This window comes from Gobius niger (assembly GCF_951799975.1).
Source record: "Gobius niger genome assembly, chromosome: 10".
NCBI classification, from domain to species: Eukaryota; Metazoa; Chordata; class Actinopteri; order Gobiiformes; family Gobiidae; genus Gobius; species Gobius niger.
In genome coordinates, this window is record NC_136861.1 from 26,157,246 (window position 1) to 26,176,534 (window position 19,289).

Genomic DNA, 19,289 nt, shown 5'->3' on the forward strand with positions numbered 1-19,289 from the left:
CTAAGGCAAGTTAAATCCACTGATAAAGGTCAGTGCTGGTCTTTGCTTTTATTGTAATGTTTTTGACCTGCTTTAAAACACTTAAGATATAACGTAACTGAAAGGACATGTTTTCTATCAAGCCAAATTGAAAGGAAAAATGCATTTAATAAGCTTGGAGTCCATTTAAAAAAAACATGTGACTTAAGTGGTAAGTTTGCATGAGGACATAAATGTCAAAACTATAAAAATAAAAATTAGGCAAGTGGCTACTGGGCAGACAACAGCATGTGGGCCCTGAGAGGATTGAAAATGGAGGGAGGAGGAAGGCCTGTCCACAAAATAAAAGAAATAAATGCAAAAAACCACACACATATTAATGAGAACAAGTTGTGAACAGCGGGAGCTGTTTTATATTTTCTTGTTAAAATGGACCCGTGTGGAGACAGCGCACAGACGCACGTACACATTAAGAGTGCAATTGAGATTCTGCAGGACTCAGGTCTCCTGTGAAAAAACTTTATATGCCTTACACAGAAACAAGTCGGGATTTGTGTAAACAATGAAAACGGTTATATTAGAAAATAAAGTTGCCTACATCATTTAGACTTTTCTAATGTTGTATTTACATTTATGGATTAGAGAATACATAGACAACTCACATAAAATTAAGAAGCAACAGAAACAGAAATATATTATTACATCACACAGTCTGTAAAAAATATGTCTATAATAATCATAATCTTGATTCTATCACATGGCGCTATCACATCTTTCACTATTCAAAATATAGAGTTTTTTGTTTTGAATTGTGAACTGCTATATTGCATGTGGACACATTTAGCAAGGCACTTCACCCACCCACATTTGACAGCGTCAACAAGAGACAATTTCACGTGTTTTTCACCTCAGTTCAATTAGAACCTGTAGGTATTAGGGCCGGGATGATACACTTATAGAAACAGAGGGGCTGATACAATATTGTGACACAATACATTAAAATTCACTAAGTATTATCATGTATGTCATCAGAACAAACTCCTGTACTTTACCCTGAAGGAACTGAATGGTAAAGCTCATATCGAGATTCTAAAAGTTATATACATTTAATATAAATCAGTCAAACATTGAGTAAGGCATTGTGAGAAGTGCAATTGGCAGAAGCTTTTCGGAAGTTTGGCTCTAAACAGGTACTGTATCAACAATAACAAGTCATTACTAAGTTGAGCATCAAAAGTATTGCGATACATGGATTCACATCAGAGACGTATTGTGATATATGGACTTTTACTCTTAATGCGGTCATGGCGGGAGGCAGGGAAAGTAATTTGAGCTTCCAATCTTTCAGGATGCTCTTATAAACCCTCCTTCCGCTGCTGAGTGTTCCTCTCTGCTCAGATCGTGACGGCAGCTGATGTCATCTCCTCGTCTCGCCATTCTCCCTCTGATCCCAAACACCAAGTGCACCTTCAGCACACCACTCTAAGCTCGACAAAGCTACCACCAACACACAAGCCATATAACGCAATATATGCACTATCCACCGGAGCAATTATGCAACATTTTGAGCAGAATTTTCATGAGTGCGTCTGTAAAACCATTTGGCCCGTGGAGGTGCCGTCACAGGTCGCTACAGGCCTGTGTTTTGCCGTCTGCTTGTCTCCTCTGATGTTCGCATGCATTCTTCTGTGACACCTGGAAGCAGAGGGCTCAGCACAGGAAGGTAGGAGCCTAAACAAACAGGGAAGATGTCCTGGAGAAGAGGCTGCGGTTTGGGATACACGCCCTAGATATGCTCCTGTAGCCTGGAGGGACTTTAGGGTAAAGTGAAGAGAGAGATGTCTTGCTTAACATAACAACTCACGGTTTTGGAGAGCACAATGGACATTTTATTGTTCTTCAAATAGGGTCCAATTGTCAAATCCGAACATTTATGATGGGAATATTTTTTATCTTCCCATCATAAATTTATTTCAGATCAACTGATTTTCCTATTTTATTTATGTGTTACTGTTTTTACAAGATATTTGCATAACAGCTGTGGAATACAGTTAATTTGGATCATGTTGAATAAATATTATTTTTTTGTAGTGTGACACATTTTTGGCCAAGGTTCAGTCAGTTGAGTGGTAAAAAAAAAAAAAGCCAGTTTGGGGGTCAAGCACAAAATCTAAACTACTACAAATTTGCCGAGAAAACACAATTTTCAGTACAGCACTATGTGTAGGGAAAGTCTAATGATCGATTTTGGATTGACAAATACAATATAGAACTGCTACAATCTACAATGGCATAAGTTGATAATGAAAGTCAAGTCAAAGTGACAAGAATAAGTGGAGCTTAATGATTAATAATTCCTTTGGCCATGACTGACTTTGAACAGTCACGGCCAAAGGAATTATTGTATTAGGACTAATCCTGCACCCTCGTGAAATAAAATAAATAAACCAAAATGAATGATAAGTATCTACAATATTATTTCACGTTTGTCTGTATGGGATAATGAGCTGAGCCTTTTATAAACCAATTACAGAGATACACGTGTGCACATCAAGACAAACCAGTAACCACTAAGCCTGGTCTACGCAAACTACTCCCGAGGTGTGTCAAAACCGACCAAGTGAACCTGCAGATCCACTCTACAGTAAACATTTATGAGGCTGTGCATCTTTTGACGTCGTAAATATGGAAAACTTGGTATAGGCCTATTTTTTTTTTTATTAGCTGAAGCAAAATGAGTTGGCTACATAAAAGAGTAAAATGCTGTTCACATGTATCACTTTGTAGACCCAAATAATTTATGCAAATACATTTTTGAATAGTATTTATTCATAAAGTAAATACAATAATAAGGATTGATCCCTGTGGTGCATTTACAATATCTAAATTACTACAGATTTGCCGAGAAAACACGAGTGTCTCTACAGCACTTTATATGTAGGGAAAGAAGTCTTGACGCTTGTTGATTTCGGATTAATGGATATCTACAAACAACAACAAAAAACAGACAGAAGGTGCCAATGAAAGCATCTATTATTTGGCATCTATTTTCAGAAAATAAAACTTTATAAGAATAAAGTCCAACTCAGTTTCAGTCCAATTACGTATAATAATAGTAAGGATCCGTAAAATTTGGCACTGTGTGAAGAAGAGTGAGCGTGAAAACTACTGGCTTGCGATAGGTGTACCACAGGTGTACCACAGGGATCAGTCATTGAGCCCTTATTGTTGTATTTACATTAAGAATAAATACTTTTCAAAAAGGTATTGGCATAAATTATCTGGTAGTCAGCGAGTCTACAAGGTGAAACATATGAACAGTATTTCACTCTTTTATGTCGATTATTAGCCAACTCATAAACAATATCTTATGTTGGTTTATAGGTTTCTCCTGTTTCACAATTTCAACCACTTTCATTTGTTTGAATCAGCTCTCAGTTGTCTAGGGGTTATTAATCATAGAGTTTTCAATGAAAAATGTTCTTTGTAAAAAAGGGGAACACAAATAAAGGAATACGTCTTAAGGGCAGAGAGGATCATGTGTCCCTTAACATGAAGCAGAGCCAGTCGACTTTGCATGAACAATTTACTCTGAAATCAATCCTAACTGTAGACGTTACCCAGTGCCACTTGATCCTTTTTTGTATTTGTAGCAACACGCTGTTTTCTAAGCTGTCACGCCGTCTCTCTCTCTCTCTCTCTGGGTTAACCTGTGTGTTGGGTGAAGGTTTGTTTGTATGCACACACTCCTCACTGCAGGCCACATGAAAGCGCAGTACAGCCGCGTGTGTTATTAGCGCGCTGTGTCTCCAAAGAGTCTGCCGCTGTAGCACGCAGCGCCTGCCCCTGTCTGCGCGCCGCAACCAGATGGGCGCAACCCCTACCTGCCAGTGACTCACCGCACAAGAAGGCAGGAGGACCTCAGTGGAGACGACCGTTCATTTAACAAGAACTCCTCGGAGGCACTAACAAGTACAGAAGACTATCCCGGGGTATATTGTCATGTTACAGATTCATTCATTATTATTTTTTTTGGTCCAATTCTTCATCTTTTTTAGTCTTTTTTTTTTTTTTTTTAGTCTTTTGACGAAAATGTAATTCGATTTTAGTCTAGTTTTAGTCAAAAAATATCTTCAATTTTAGTCTAGTTTTAGTCGACTAAATTTAAGACGAATTTAGTCGACTTTGCATTGATAATATTCATCATAATATTTAATCTTGTTCCTCTGCTTCATGGAGCTGTTTCCACATGAACAAAGCTCAGAGCTGATCCATTGGCAGAGAATTTACATGATCTGAGGCTCTTTCAGACTGTTAATAGAAGTTTGGATGATTTTAGTCTCTCCTTTTCATTTTTATTTAGTCTTATTTTAGTCGACTAAAATATCTGGACATTTTAGTCATAGTTTTAGTCTCATGAAAAACGTTTAATTTAGTTTTAGTCCAATTTTAGTCGTCAAAAATATCACTTTGACTAAAATTAAGACTAAATATTTTAGTCGACGAAATTAACACTGCTGAGAGTACATCAGATTTGTCTCTCTAAGCTTTACATTGGTTTTCCCTCCACAAATATAGCCAGTTAGCTTAGCCAACTATTTTCATGAGATGCAGAACTTCTTCACTCACATCGTGGCGGATGTCTGGTGGGGAAAGGACACTCTCCCTCACACTCCTCTCTAATGCATGCTATATTGGAAGAATTGTACTCAACAGATGTATAGAATATGAACACGTGGATAAGTACTCAAAATGCACCAGTGAAAAAAAAACGTTTTTGCACGAGGCCTTTTGTCAAGGTAATCTTTTGCCAAATATATTATCCTTGTAAGAGCCACATTAAATCCAGCATCAACCTTAGCAGTTCTATTTACTGAACACATTTAGAAATCTTAATGCAGTGATTTTATTTCTATAAACATAAAATACTAAGAATATGTTTTATGTACAACCCATGGCATGAACGGAACCCTAAGAAGCATCTTCACAAATTCACAAGGCTATTAATACTTTGTTATCGTGTTGAACCGGTCTAGCGTGCTTAGCTTTCATGTCATAAACAATGTTATTTTCACTTACTCTCATAATTAATTATATCCACACCTCAAGCGTCCTTTAAAGGTTAGAACAGTGGTTTAAAACACTTTAAAGAGAAGTCCGTCATGATCATTTTTTTTAAACAAATGTTCTCTTGTTCATCCACCCATTGGATCAAGTTTATAGGCCACAATAAACAGTAGATGGCGAATAATGGTGAATGTACTGGAAGACACAGTCATCTTTGGTCAAATACAGTAAAATTCAGTCTTTCACCACCCAAGGCTTTTGTTATGGGCTCGAGTAAAATGTGTCCTACAAAAGGTCAGTAGTAGAAAAGACTTAACGTATAAATATTCTCTTTTAAAATATTAAATACAAAACAAAAATATAATCCTTTAACAGTTTTTAATGGCTCCAATCAGAGTCAGTAAACGGCGCCCACGCTCTGAGAAGCCGCCGTTGCTGCAGAGGCCGCACTGAGGTGCATGGGCGCGGTCTGTCCCAGGCCTATGGGCCCTGCCGGCTGTTGGTACCAGTTCTGATGGCTGTATTCGCCCATGTACGGAGCCGACGATTCCACCGGCGGCTGAAAGGAAGGCTGCCCCCTACTGCTGGGATCCAGCATGGCGGTATTCTTGGCTCCGCCCCCGCTGTTTGTGCTGCCGCTGCTACTGCTGCTGGTGTTGTTGTTGTTGTTGTTGTTCTCCCACGCAGACGGAGAAGGAGGGGAGTTGCAGGCCATGGAGTCGCTGGCTTCAGGACTGTGCTCCAGAGGCATGTCCCCCAGAGGAAACTCGCCGTTCTTGTAGAGCTTCTTAAACTTCGAGCGGCGATTCTGGAACCAGATTTTCACCTGCAAAAATAGAATCCCAGTTAATAAACCTCAATGATATAACAGCTATGTATTTATTTGTTTGTTCATTTGGTGCATGCTACTGAACACATATAGCACTCATGCATGTAAGCACACCACGGCGGATTGGGGACAGAAGTTGTATTATTTTGGCTGACAGATGATCGCTGCCTTGGAAATAAAAATGTAGGATCGAACCCTATTACAGGGAGATACTATTTGATGAAATGACAGAACATAAAAGAAAAGCAACATGTGATCAGTCATTATTTGATAATAAAATAAAACATTATTTTCTTCATGTATAAACTATTAAAATGAGCAGGCTAGACTCCTGCTGCAGCTCAGCTAAAGCCTATAGGCCGAGCATAGTTTAGGCTGCAATTACCTGTCAGTCTCAAAGCAACCTACTGTTTATTTTAAAGCTCTGGATATGACAAAGAGTTGACAAAGAATTCATCTAATACTCAATCATTGTCTTATTCTAACAAAGCACCCGTCAAGGGAATGTTAATTTAAAGTGTGTTGTTGTTTCTGTATTCAACAGGTGGAAGTGAAGTGGAACGACCAGTGATAATAAATGTACAGGCAAAACTCGCGGCACGAGGCTTCATCTGCCGTCACTCAACCACGGGCATGCAGTAAATCTGTAAATCAAAACTACGTCCATAACTTTAGAAACACATTCATAACATCTCGATTTTCCTAGGGATGCGTTTTTGCTCACTGCACATGGTCTAATTAGAAAGCCCATCGAGGCCCATCGTTTTTCGCTGCAAGAAACAAGCTATAATGCAATTCAGAAAAATAAGTGATAATGTAAAACTTTACAGCACTTACACATTTATAACTCTCTTACATTTGGTCGTTTCCTCATTATTACATACTAGCATTTGTTTTGTGTTTCGGTGCTGCCAATTAAAAGACCATGTATTAGTATTAAACGTATTCGTATTGTGGCATATATCACGATAATTATCGTGTTAAAAGCTGTACGAGCATTTTTACTGATCAAGCAGCATCAATGATTTTTATTCCATGGACACAAAGGAAACCATGTGGTCAGGAGAGATGAAAGACGTGGTACGCGCACTGTGTTTTCACTTGAGAGAATATATTTCATGCTTTAAGTTGGTGTCGGTGTCGGTATCGGTATCGGCATCGATACCGATACCGATATGAAGGGGGTTTGCATGGCCGATAGCCGACATATGGCTGATATTTTAAGTAATTTAATTTGATGTTTGTTGTCATGAAAATATATCTAATAGAGGTAGACCAATGTGGGTTTTTTGGAGGCCAATGCCAATATTTTGGGGATTTTCATTGATTTAAATCCAAAACTGAGCCCTTTCAAGGACAAAAAACATCTATCACTTTCGGTTCTGGAGATCTCAGCCGATGGAAGGCAGATATCGGCTATTGTCCATTGTCGAAAATACCCGAATATCGTCGGGCCCTAGTTTAGACATGATTTAGACAAATACAAATCTATTTCAGACCCTTTTTAAAATTGGTTTGGTCCGAACTTAATCTTGATGGTACTTGGAAGGTCCGATATTTTGAAACCGACACACGTATCAAGCTCCACTGATACAGTTTACAACAAGACAACACCATAAACTGTCCTTAAAAGGCAACGGGTGAGAGTAAGCTAAAGATGAACAAATTATACTTCACAGAGAGTTTGTCATGAAGCATCAGAAGTATGCTCATAGACACATTCACTGAAAACCTCTGATCAATGTAAAGTTGGAACAGCGGCTTCACCTCTGTTGCTCAGACACGCTATTTTATTGTCTCAAATCTTTGTCGGATCCCCCAAAATAGTGCCTGCAGCCTTTTCCCCCCATCCTGCTCGGACTAGCGGCACTGGGCAATGAAAGTCCGACTGGCCCGATAGTGTATGCATGATGCAGTGCAGACGTGGTTCTGTCCAGGCGTACCTGTGTCTGCGTGAGGCCCAGCTGCGCGGCCAGCTCGGCTCGCTCCGGCAGAGCCAGGTACTGCGCCGTCTGGAAGCGCCTCTGCAGCACGGCCAGCTGGTAACTGGAGTAGATGGTGCGCGGCTTCCTCACCTTCTTGGGCTTCCCATTTACCATCCGCACCTCCATGTCTGGCTCTTCTTTCACTGTGGAGCAAAAGGCACGTGTTCATTTGGACGTCTTACAAGAAAGGAACAAAAAAGTAAATAGTACGCATCAGCAACTTGCTATTCAGACCTTTTCTGAACAAGCAATTAGAAAGAGTAGCCAAATCTAGAATCTTCTTGAAAAAAGCGTCAAAATAGCGACAAAACGAGACATACTGTAAATGAGGATGAAAACACAGCAACAAAAACAGCTACAAAAATGCTACAAAACAGGCGCCATAAGCTTTAGCACTTTTCCATTATTTTAGGAGTTGGGGTTGATCCATTTATTCAAAAGGTTTTATTTCTGCAGTAAGTTTATGCATGGCTTCGAAAAGTGACTTTGTGTGAAGTTGTAGGACCAAAATAGTGGCGGCTGCTGCAACCCAGAAATTTCAAAGAAATTCCGCCAGCGCTGGGAGCTTATAATTTTGGTCTGAGCGTCCCACAGCCGAGGAGGGAGACAGAGATTTATAGGTGCTTTTCATGTAGCCTGCAGGGCTGCTCCTACCGCACGCCCACTTGGGATTCTCACTGGGACGTCAACCACCCGTGGACACTGGAGTCGTGTTTGTGATGCCTGATGCTTCAAAATGAGCCCTTTCCTCATGGTGTCTGTCACTTTAATAAAAAAAGTTATTATAAAATGCAACTTTTTGGGGATAAACCTAAAAACAAATGCGGAGAGTGGAAAACGAATTAAGCCTGAGACAGGAAAAAACCAACCATTCCTGATATTTTACACCAAGGCAGAATCACGCGCTAATCTCTTAGACGCTGCACTCGTACGACAGCGTGTACATAACCTGAACACCTACTATCTTTATGGACGGCTCTGTATCAGGAGGCAGTTGTTTGTGTGTTTACAGTTTGGTAACTAGCAGTGGTGGAGGTGGGCGGGGCCAAGGGGAGCGTTGCGTGATAAGGAGCTGTCGCTGTTGGATGATTCAAAGGCCAAGGCTGACTGACATGTCATGACACCTGAAGTGCGTGGCTACAGGCCAAAGTCCCCCGGGCCCTTTCCACCACTCAACTCTGCTCCGCAAAGGTATTTTTCAACCGGTGCAGTTGCCGGGCTCCACCCTTTACTCAATTTTATGAAAAAAAAATAAACAATTTGTGAAGCACAGATCAGTTAAAGCGAAATAATAGATGCACTTGTAATATCTGAAGTACAATTGTGATCACTCAACATTGTAATCGTAAAAGGCTCATGCAAGAAAGAAAAAAAAAGTCCTCAGATGAACTGTAAATGACAGTGACCCATGTAGGGATGTCAAGATGAACCGGTTTTACAATTATCGTGGCTATGAAAGCTCCCATTAGGTGAATTAATCGTACGGATCTTATCCATTATTGCATTATAATGGGCATTACTTTGCCAAAGGAAGAGTCCCAAAAGAAGCACGTGTTATGTTTGTTATGTCATGTGAAAACGGTAATGAAACAGAGTGAGCGCTTGGAAGTCAGCTGATAGATTTGTTTAGAAACTCTTTTGTAAATATGACACAGATCAGAGGAAATATCTTATTATTGATTATGTTGAAAACATTCACATCACTTTGCATTCGTTAGACTAATAATATTAATATTCTATTGCCTGTTTATTATTTTATTTTGTACGTACGGGAAAAGCATAAAGATAAAAGATGAGACAGGCTGAATGTTCAATAAATGAAGATAGAAAATATACATATAATGGCTTTTTGTGAACATTTAGACACAAATGTAAAGGATTTGAAAAGTTATTGTTATTTTCTTCCTTAATTTAAATTATTGTGAATGATCGCAAGATTTTTCCTCAGAATTATTGTGTCTCCAACAATTAGAATCATCACATCCCTAGACCCATATTGGCTTTTACAATGCCATTGTTATTACTTATTTTAATCATATAACTTAAAAAAAAATGTCAATACTGGTCATCTAAGTCTATCTTTATCTTGTTATTTTATTTATTTGGTTTGAAGAGCTCACATTAATGAACACACATGAAACGTGCCAGTAAAAATGTCACGCTGAATGGAAGCCATGGGCTGATTCCCATCTCACACTCGCACTCACAGACTCATTCATCCAGGCCTCGACGGGCCCTGTCAGGCGAGCGCCACCGTCTCGGGTTTGTATTGTGACAAGCAGTGGATAATTCAATCCCACTCGATGATAAGCTATAGCCACAGCTGCCCTGGGGTGTCAATGGCCCTAACCTCCATCAACACCTTACACACTCATACTTCTTCAAGGTTCAAAGTGTCTTGCTCAAGAACACAACAACAGCACCTGTCAGAGCGGGGATTCAAACCAGTGTCAGTGAATTGTGATAAGCATAATATATAAAATACATGCAATAAATGCATATTTGTTTTACAAATCCAAACAAAGACTGTACATTGAGCTGCTCACACATTCCTAACCAGTGGAGACTCTCCTGAAATTGAGAATGGCTCATGAACCTGTTAAACATAAATGTGCATAAGACAAAAGAGCTTCATTCAATCATTGAGCCGCTGGTTCTGTTGCTATCAGCCATTATCACAACGCTTCACCTGCACTTAGCAAACCTCAAAACTCAACAGCCAACATGAAGTCCAATGTTTTGCTTCATATGACTATTTGACTATTTCAGCTCTCAAATTGCTTTTAGTGATCTCACTACCATAATCTCGTTGTGTATTTATTGACAAAAACTATATTGAATGAGTTAGACCTGACATACTGTACTTTTTTGTCGTTTTCTTGATGTTGTTTTTTCGTTTTTGAACACTTAAAATTGCATCAATTTCATATATTTTTTTATCTAATTAAATTATAACTAATGTAGTGAAAAATGTAGGCCTAGTATCACGTTTATACTGCAGACTAATGAGTCTCAAACATTTCACACAGTATCAAATACTAAGACTAAGCTTAAATCAAGACCAAATCAGCACTATGGGTCAAAACTAAATTGGACTAAATCGTTGCTGAACTGGATGTAAACAATGTCTGAAAGCAGAAAAAGGTTAAGTTAAATGCGTTACTATTGAAGCACAGACTTAACAAAATTATGTCAAATAAAAATGACTTTAGTCTGTAATAGATGACCATGAATACAACCACCTGAAGAAGTCTGACACTGATGTAAACTAAAAATAATGGCACTGAGCACTAGTTGCTAAAAGTTTTAAAACATAAATAGGCAAATAGCAATAAAGATTATAAAAAGAAGAAGAAAATAATTTAAAGGTGGTACTTCTGTAGAAGTCTACAGCGCAACAGAAAAACAAAAGTAGCCTAGCTTTGTCTGCGTGTGCGTAAAACTCCTATAAGCCACAATTAGGCCACTGGCTTTCTGCAGTTTGGCGAGACGTGACCTCTTCTTCAAGAAGCCTCAGATGGTCAGTGATGTCTGACTCATTCTTGAGCATAAAAATTAGCCTATACCTAAACGCAACAGCCTACACTTAGGACTTAACTTGCACAGGACACTCACCGCTTTCCTGAAGTTCTCTGCTGAAGGCACTGTGATCCCTGTACGCTGTGTGGGGGTACGGGTATTCTGTCTTGCCCACGGAGTAGCCGGTGGCTGGAGTCATGCCGTTTAGGTTGTAGTGGTGGTACGCGTAAGGGTTCATATGCTGGGCCGTGTACGCCTGTTGCGCGCTGGAGTAGAAGTCCTGTGCGCTCTGACTGGTGTAGAAATCCGTAGAAGGCGGCTCTGGCACCGAAGAGGATTCTTTGGCTGTGCCCGAGATGGTGCTGCAGAGCTCGGGTAGGGAGGGCTTCTTGTCCTCGTACACAGGTGACGCTTGACCGTTCATGCTGGCGCTGACTTGTGCCGCGTAGGGACTGCGGGGATGAGTTCCCAAGGCGCTTCGACGCTGTCCACGGTGGCGTCGCCCTACCCAACTGGAGCACTTAATTACAGGGCGCGCCGAGCCGAACCAGGCCGACTATAGAGAGAGGGAGTGCACAGCTCCTTCTTATTGGCTGTCGCCCTTCTCCCTACCTCTGCCCCGAGGCCAACGCAGCGCACACTGTCGCCTGTCTGGCTCCGCGATTCTTCCCACACAAACCTCTATACGCCCCCACCAAACTCTTGGCACCATGCCCTAAGTCTGTCTTTACCTCAACCTCCTTCTATCCTACAGTTATAATACGTGTCGGATAACACGAAGAAGTTAGCTGCTTATTCAAATTAACTTGTTTGACATCCACCAAAGTCCAATTCCCACGTGTGTGCGTTTCCCGTAGGCTACATGTGTTTACCTGCTCCTCTGGGTTCACCCACGCCGCGGGGCGCAGTAAAGTTTACGCTCAGCCTGAGGGGTGGACTGAAAGGTTGACCCTTTTCAATCAACGGGAGAAAGAGCGGAAACACCTATAATGGACTAACATAGGCTAAACATGCGCTCACAAATGTTTTCAGGGACTTTGTGCCCCAGGAGCAAAAGCACTGGCAGTGATGGCTGTTCATGAGGGTCCAGCTCACGCACTGCAAAACAATAATGTGGACTTTCCCTCAAGTTTCCGTTTGATTGAACCAAAATCCGCAAATGTGAAAGCACATGTAACAACTTCATTCAACTTATTATTTTGGCAAATTGCTTGTTCTGAATGTAGGCCTAGATAAACATGCAAAATAAAATGGGAGAAACATCACTCATTATTCCTCAGTGATATATCACAAGGTGCTTTTACTGTCGCCAGTAATTCATTGATTTTATCTGATCTTTATCTTGTTTCATCAAAAATCGATTTGAAAAAAGATTAGTTCATTTTAATGATTTGTGTTTTGTAAAGTCCTCTCACTGAGGCAACAGTTACAGTTTGTTACAAGGACAGAAATGCAAATGTTAAAATATAAGAAACATACTTTGGCTATAAAATATGTTGTGCATCATTTGGTTAAAAAAAAAAAAGTTTAATAAAAAGCGATATCGGTAGATTAAAATCGAATCAGGGCTCGAATGCATTGTTACATTCCTATTAGTTTATATTCCCAAAATCCAAAGTGCCATTAACCTCAATTATTAGCTGATTATACAAAATCATTCATGTTAGGTTCACATCTCTGAACAAGAGTAAATGTGCTCGGACTGGGTCGAGTTTACTTTTTTTTTTACACTGCCTACAATAATGCGTTTCCACACCCCCAGATGCCGCTGTTTACTACCGCACTGTAACATGGCACCATTCGACCTGTATCGGACCACACACACACACACACCATTAACTCTTCTTTAAGTCTAATGGCAATCTGAAGTCAGACCCCAAATACAAACTCAGTCAGCCACCCAGATGGACAACACCATAATCTTGTTTTGTTTTATTCCATTGATCCAGAGGGTTAACCGGTCAGTCCTTTCAAAATAATTTCTAGAAATGTACATCGTATTTCATCTTTTCTTTTTTTTTCTCTCTCGCGCATCCAATTCCAATTAGATATGAAAAGCACTTGGTGTGACAAGCCATTCTCCAAGAGGGCGGAGTCAAGCTTTACAGTTTCAGGTTTTTGATTTGTAAAAATAAAATAAAAAACAGAACAGAAGAAAAGAAAACTCAGCCGTGTATGCGAAAGGAGCTTGACAATGTATATACAAACAAGAAGCAAAGTGGACATACGAAAGAGAAAGACGTCCTGGTGGAATGGTCCCAAGTGTTGTCCAGAATACTTTGTAAAACAAGTTGTAGGTAGGTAGCGGACTTTGAACATTCTTGTCAGACCAAGCCTTGATTTCTATATTATACATGTGGCAGGCCAAGTACTGTATATGCCTCTTTACAAGTATTTACAAGATTCCCTGATGACCAGCGCTGAGGAGGGCGGGAAAAGTAGGGAACAAATAGGAAAACCAGTCCTGTTGAGATGTTCTGCAGAAAAAGTGATGCAGTGCCAGTGTTTGTCCATTGGGAGGCACTGTGAGTGTCACCTCACACTTGGAGATGACAGTGGGAGGAAGAGGAGAGGGACAGTGAGGAATAAGAAGAGGACAGGCCAGCTCAGAAGACTTCACTATCCCGTATCCTGTGTCTGCCGGCTTTATTTGCTTGCTGGGTTAGACATTGTTCATGATCTTGTCATACCCCGGTCCCCTTTCCACTTTTAGTGTCCGGGTCAGCGTCAGAAGACTGGCCCACGCAGCTTTGAACAGGAGTACGGGCTGATGCAGTCTGAGAAGACAAGAAGTACTCCGTTAGATAAGGATCCACACAACAGCACTGTGCAATTCATCAAAATGTTATCAAAGTCGGAATCTCTTTGGTCAATCGCAATTATTGTTATGGGCTTTGAAGAGGAGGATGACACGAAATAGTGACCTCAGATTAATTTTAGCGATATTTTCACGTGTTTCTCATTGCAACTCTGATGGTTTGGCTGTGAGGATCTGTAAAGAACTGCAGCCGACCAACATGCAGAGGGAGATAAAAGTAAGTACACCCTTTTGACTTTCTTACATTTCTGCCAAAGGTAGTTTAAAAATATGGTCTGATCTTTATTAAAATCACACGAATGAGAAAACAGTGTCTGCTTAAACAAATATCACCCAAACAATTATATGTTGTCATGTTTGTATTGGCCATAACATGTAAACATTCACGGGACAGCGAGGAATAAGTGAGTACACCCCTCAATCGCTGGTTGACCTTGTGATTCAAATAAAGATCGGATCACGTTTAATGATAACCTGGCTAACACCAGGCTGCTGTGTGCGCTCGAATTATTTCGAACTGCACAACAGCCTGGGGACCATGGCCAAATCTCCGGTGGATTTGGGAACCAATCACAGAGCGAGGAGGGACGGCAAGACGATGACGCGCTATTCGATATATGGAAGCTTGTAGTTTATTTACGGATAATTAAAAAAAAAGTTTATTTACGGATCCAACATGACAGCAGCAGACACGATGGTATTTTTTGATCAAGCTTTAGACCTTGTTCTAAATAATTTAGCTCAAAAGTTTACAGCGGGTACGTCATACGTCATCTCATACGATGATATGATTGGCTGGGGCTACGTGCAGACGCATGAGACTTTTTTTTTTTTTTTTTTCGTATCGCCCAATAAACGACTATGGACGATCGTAAACCACACCTCTCCTACGAGAAAATGAATTGGTGGTCCCCAGACTAAATATCACTTGTGATTTTAGTCTGGTGTTAGCCAGGCTAGTTTAATGACCAATTTATGCAGAAATGTGAGAAATTCCAAAGGGTGTTGTTACTTTTTCCTCCCACTGCATATTAACACCGACACATATTACAGTTAGTTTGACCATGAACACATGATGGCGTTGCCCGCTGTGACTTCCTGAATAATGTGAATAAACAATCGAGAAATGAAAACATTCCGAGGCTGTTGGTCATGCACAGTAAATAAAATAAAAATAAATGTCATGAACAAAGTCCCCGATAAGAGAGCAACCTTACCCTGGCCAACACCAGTCTACAGTGCATTTTATCATTGGTGTAAATGAATACATAATTCTGGCTACTGGCAAAAATATTTCTAGAAGAAACTTTGCCAGATGCCACAAGCATAACCAACACCGTTTTCTTTACTGTAATCTGACATGAATGGATTTAGAGGAGAGCAGACCTTATGTGAGCTTCTTGGCTTTGTTGTACAGTGAGTCCACCACTTTGCTCATGTTCTGAATGGTCTCCAGAGCAGCCTCATACGTTTTATCCACCACTGGTTCTTCAAATACGATGAGCACGCCTTCGCCTTGGTCCAGAATACCTGAGAGGAGGTACACACAGTGCTGTTTAAGAAGCAAGTTTGTCACAATGAGCATATGGGCTGTAGGAGAAGCTCACCGTGGAATTTTTCGTCCAAAATCATCTGTGACAATTTTCTTTCCACGTCTGCCTGAAAAGTCACATGATGGATATATTTTAGACTCAACAAATATGGAGGAACTGTTTTTGATCACTATAATTGACAACATAGGTACCTTGGAAAGCTTGATGAGGGAAGAGATGTGAGATATCTGGCAGAAAAAAACAAGCACACATTATATATTACCGCTACATTAGCTAAACCATTCCAACAAAGTCCATTGACTTGACATGGTCCTGAAGTACCTGCACCCTGGAGAACGGCTCGATGACTCTGATGAGGTTCTGTTCCAGTAGTTTGTCGTACAGTTTGGTCAGGTGTGTGCTGATGATGGGGTCGTCCCTCAGCTCTGCTTTGTATTCTTTTAGTGCCTTCAGAAGAAACGACAGTGTATTCAAAAGTATCCAAGACGAAGGTTATATCTAAATGTCCACCCGAGCCCCCTACAGTAGTATAGTGTACTACTTTTTTTAATCAGCATTCATCTGCTTTATTTCTGTTACAGCTAAAACTCATGATCATCAATTTTCCAAGATGGATAGTGGGAAATTTTGAGTACACCATTTTATTTTGTACACTCTGGTCGTTCAGACACCACTGCTACTCCGTATATAGGGAATAGTGTGGACATTCAGACAAAGCAACATCATCTTTATTAAACATAGCACAAACCTTTTCAAAGTCTGCCAGAGACCGGTTCTTGCTGGCCAGTGCTACACATTTAAGGGAGTCGGTCTGGTGGAGAAAATGCGACAAATAGTAGATAACGGCATTGTTACGAACAATTAAGCAATTTTCCCAATTTTCTATGCAAACAGTGTCAGTGTGGAACCATGACTGATCACGAAGTTTGATGGCCGTAAATAAAATAAATGGCACTTTTTTTTAGCAGCATTTCAAAATGTGTGGCAAATGTATTTATGTTATTGTAGTAAATTATATGTACATTTTCTTGGCCAAAGTAAAACGAGATACCTGTCTGCCAGCATGGCGCAAAGCCAGCTTTCCACTGATGAGCGCCTGCACGTCTTCTGGCCTGCAACACACATTGTACATTATACTCCCCGAGAAGCTTCCACCTACACTCAACTAATTTTAGAACATGTTTGCTGCACGCATGGAAACACAAGCCGGCACAAAAAAACTACAAAAGGTGACTCCGCATTCCATGCAGATTAATAAACATTCTGCCGCCTCTGTGTATGTGAAGTACTCACGCGCTGAGCATGATTTTGCAGAGCAGCATGTACTTCAGGGTTGTGATGGCTCGAGGGTGGTCAATGGAGTCGTATCCTTCAAATGCCTCGTAGAAATAAGAGTAAGCAGTTTTCCAGTCTTTCTCCTCAGCTGCGTGGATGACACCTGGACATGAAGTCGGCACAGAATTATTGCCTTTAGACAAAAGATTTTCATTGACTTTTGAAAGCTCGCCTTAGACTTTTCTGGATCAAACAACACAAGCAAACATCCCAGGTCTACAAGCCGAGGGCAGTGGCTCCATTCATACCTGACTGCATGTCCAGAGCTGCTTGTAGTTTGGGAGGGCAGTAGATGGCGTTGGCTGTTGTCCGAGCCGAGGTGAGAGCGGCGCGGGCCTTGGGCAGGTTACTCAGCGCGTGGTACGTCTTGCTCTCCAGCAGCTGCACCTCCACCAGCAGGGCCTTGTCATCCAGCTTTTTCAACTCCTGCAACAACTGGGAGCCTGCATGAAGCGAACCCAGGCAGTAGAGTTTGTGAGTGACTATGTTTCATACACTTAATACAAAGAAGCCGATTTATTACTGACCCAATTGTAAAGCCTCTTGGTAACACTTTGTGTCAAAATACAACGCAATGAGCCGGGCCTAAGAAAACAAAAACACATGAAGTGCACTCATGTCCAAAAGTCATCAACATTGATCATCATGTTCATTGATATCCAGCCACCTCTCACCTCCAATGCTTGTCGGAGGAAGGTCCTCTTCTCAGCCTTAGCCCATTCGATGCACTCGAGGCACAGGTCCACCTCCTGTCCCGTGGCAGCCTCCATGTCCAGGAACATGTCAAGAAGAGAGCGCACCAACCGCGCTGCCTTGGCCTTGGAAATGGAGTTGAGGAATGGCCGCACGTATTTGAGCAGACCTCCGAGCTCTGGAGAGGGAAAAGTTGACAACCTTTAGTGTAAAAAAAACTGGAGCGCTTTTACTGATGGATGAACACGTCACATCTTATTTTGTGGAAACCAATGGACATATATTATTTTGCAGAAGAAAAATGCAGTTCCATTGCAGTCGTCTCTTGTTCTGAGATGGACTTTTCTTTGTCACCTGTGGAAAAAGAGCAGCTCAGAGGTTACCTGCTGCCTGTCCCGTCTTGGCCAGCAGTCCTCCCAGCTCCAGGATGCTCTGCTCTTTGACCCGCACTGCCTCCTCATCGCTGTCTTGGATGTCCCGCTTCACTAAACACACAGACATGCATATTAGGGGAGGAAAACATTGTAAGTGTAAAAGTCCAAGTTCAAAGTGGTAAGAAAGGACTGAGCAGCTGAAACATACGATGGCTGACAAAGGCATTCATGCCGAAACAAAGTGTGTAAAAGTAGCAGCAGTGTTAATGGACAGTCGAAATCATTATGAATGCAGAATATTTCCTGACATGCACGGCATGAAATGCCAGCTTAAGTGACTCTTCATACGAATATGAAGCAGCTCGCTCAGCTGTCACCAAACTGCTGTCAGGTGAATGAAGCTGTGGTCGCTAGCCTTGATGCTAACCGGTGAGTTGTTAGCGGCTAGAAAACTGCTGCTGACTCACTGTAGAAACAGTGAAAACACGGGGCTACCGCTCACATCTTAGCATAGCCGCTAACAAAAAGCCTGAAGTCTGTCCCATGGCGGTCGGAAAAGGACACTGTTGGCTGGTGGCCATCTGCACATACCTATGGAGTGAAGGATATCAATGGAGGCATTCCGGTCTGTTCCAATAAGAGACTGCGCTCTCTGAAACTCAGCCACAGCCGCGGCTGCCATCTTTCCTGTGCCTCCCGCCGCTCCGCAGTCGCTCTGCTGCCGCTGCTCTCCGCTCCGCGCGCTCACACCGCTCTGGCCAATGGCGCCCTCTACCGGCGGCATGAGGGAGCTGTTCTTCCTCCGCTGTGTCTGTAGCATTACAATGACCTGTGTCATCTGAGGTAAATGGTTCACCTCAGACTGCTCATCGCAGGTGTGGGCTTTATTGTGTAATATCTACTACAGAAAACTTTATTTTCACAGAATCCTATCGTGACAAAACCTCAATCTGATTAAGTGATGCATAGTTTATACTTTAAAACCACATTGAACGTGGTGTTTTTTTCTTGGTTTGCTGAAAGAAATAAAATATAAAATAAAATAATATAATTATATATATATATATATATATTATTATTATTATTATATCCAGGATGAACACATTCACAATTCACAAAAGTGCATGTAAAACAAAT

The 19,289-nt window shown here is 41.2% G+C and overlaps 2 protein-coding genes across 2 annotated transcripts; both read right to left on the reverse strand.

The window, feature by feature from the left end:
- Positions 1-5,443: 5,443 nt before the first annotated feature.
- On the reverse strand, positions 5,444-11,892 carry LOC306969299 (homeobox protein Dlx3b-like; the record flags this gene model as incomplete). Its single annotated transcript, XM_079564909.1, has 3 exons — positions 11,476-11,892; positions 7,819-8,003; positions 5,444-5,872 (listed from the first exon to the last, which is right to left on the reverse strand). Exons 1-3 carry the CDS (start codon positions 11,801-11,803, stop codon positions 5,444-5,446), a joined length of 942 nt encoding a protein of 313 aa, XP_079421035.1. The 5' UTR covers positions 11,804-11,892.
- Positions 11,893-13,132: 1,240 nt separating this feature from the next.
- On the reverse strand, positions 13,133-18,944 carry LOC306969524 (26S proteasome non-ATPase regulatory subunit 11A-like). The gene is made up of 13 exons (XM_079565158.1): positions 18,744-18,944; positions 18,162-18,263; positions 17,760-17,956; positions 17,613-17,670; positions 17,334-17,528; positions 17,044-17,188; positions 16,802-16,862; positions 16,499-16,561; positions 16,072-16,197; positions 15,942-15,977; positions 15,805-15,856; positions 15,584-15,727; positions 13,133-14,156 (listed from the first exon to the last, which is right to left on the reverse strand). Exons 1-12 carry the CDS (start codon positions 18,934-18,936, stop codon positions 15,585-15,587), a joined length of 1,371 nt encoding a protein of 456 aa, XP_079421284.1. The 5' UTR covers positions 18,937-18,944; the 3' UTR covers positions 13,133-14,156; position 15,584.
- Between the last annotated feature and the right edge of the window lie 345 nt (positions 18,945-19,289).

Coding starts and splice junctions, on each gene's coding strand:
- LOC306969524 (XM_079565158.1), bottom strand. CDS start 18,936: ATGCCGCCGGTAGAGGGCGCCATTGGCCAGAGCGGTGTGAGCGCGCGG. Junction 16,863..17,043: donor TGCAAAATCATGCTCAGCGC/GTGAGTACTTCA, acceptor TGTGTGTTGCAG/GCCAGAAGACGTGCAGGCGC. Junction 16,198..16,498: donor CTCTGGCAGACTTTGAAAAG/GTTTGTGCTATG, acceptor TTTCTTCTGAAG/GCACTAAAAGAATACAAAGC.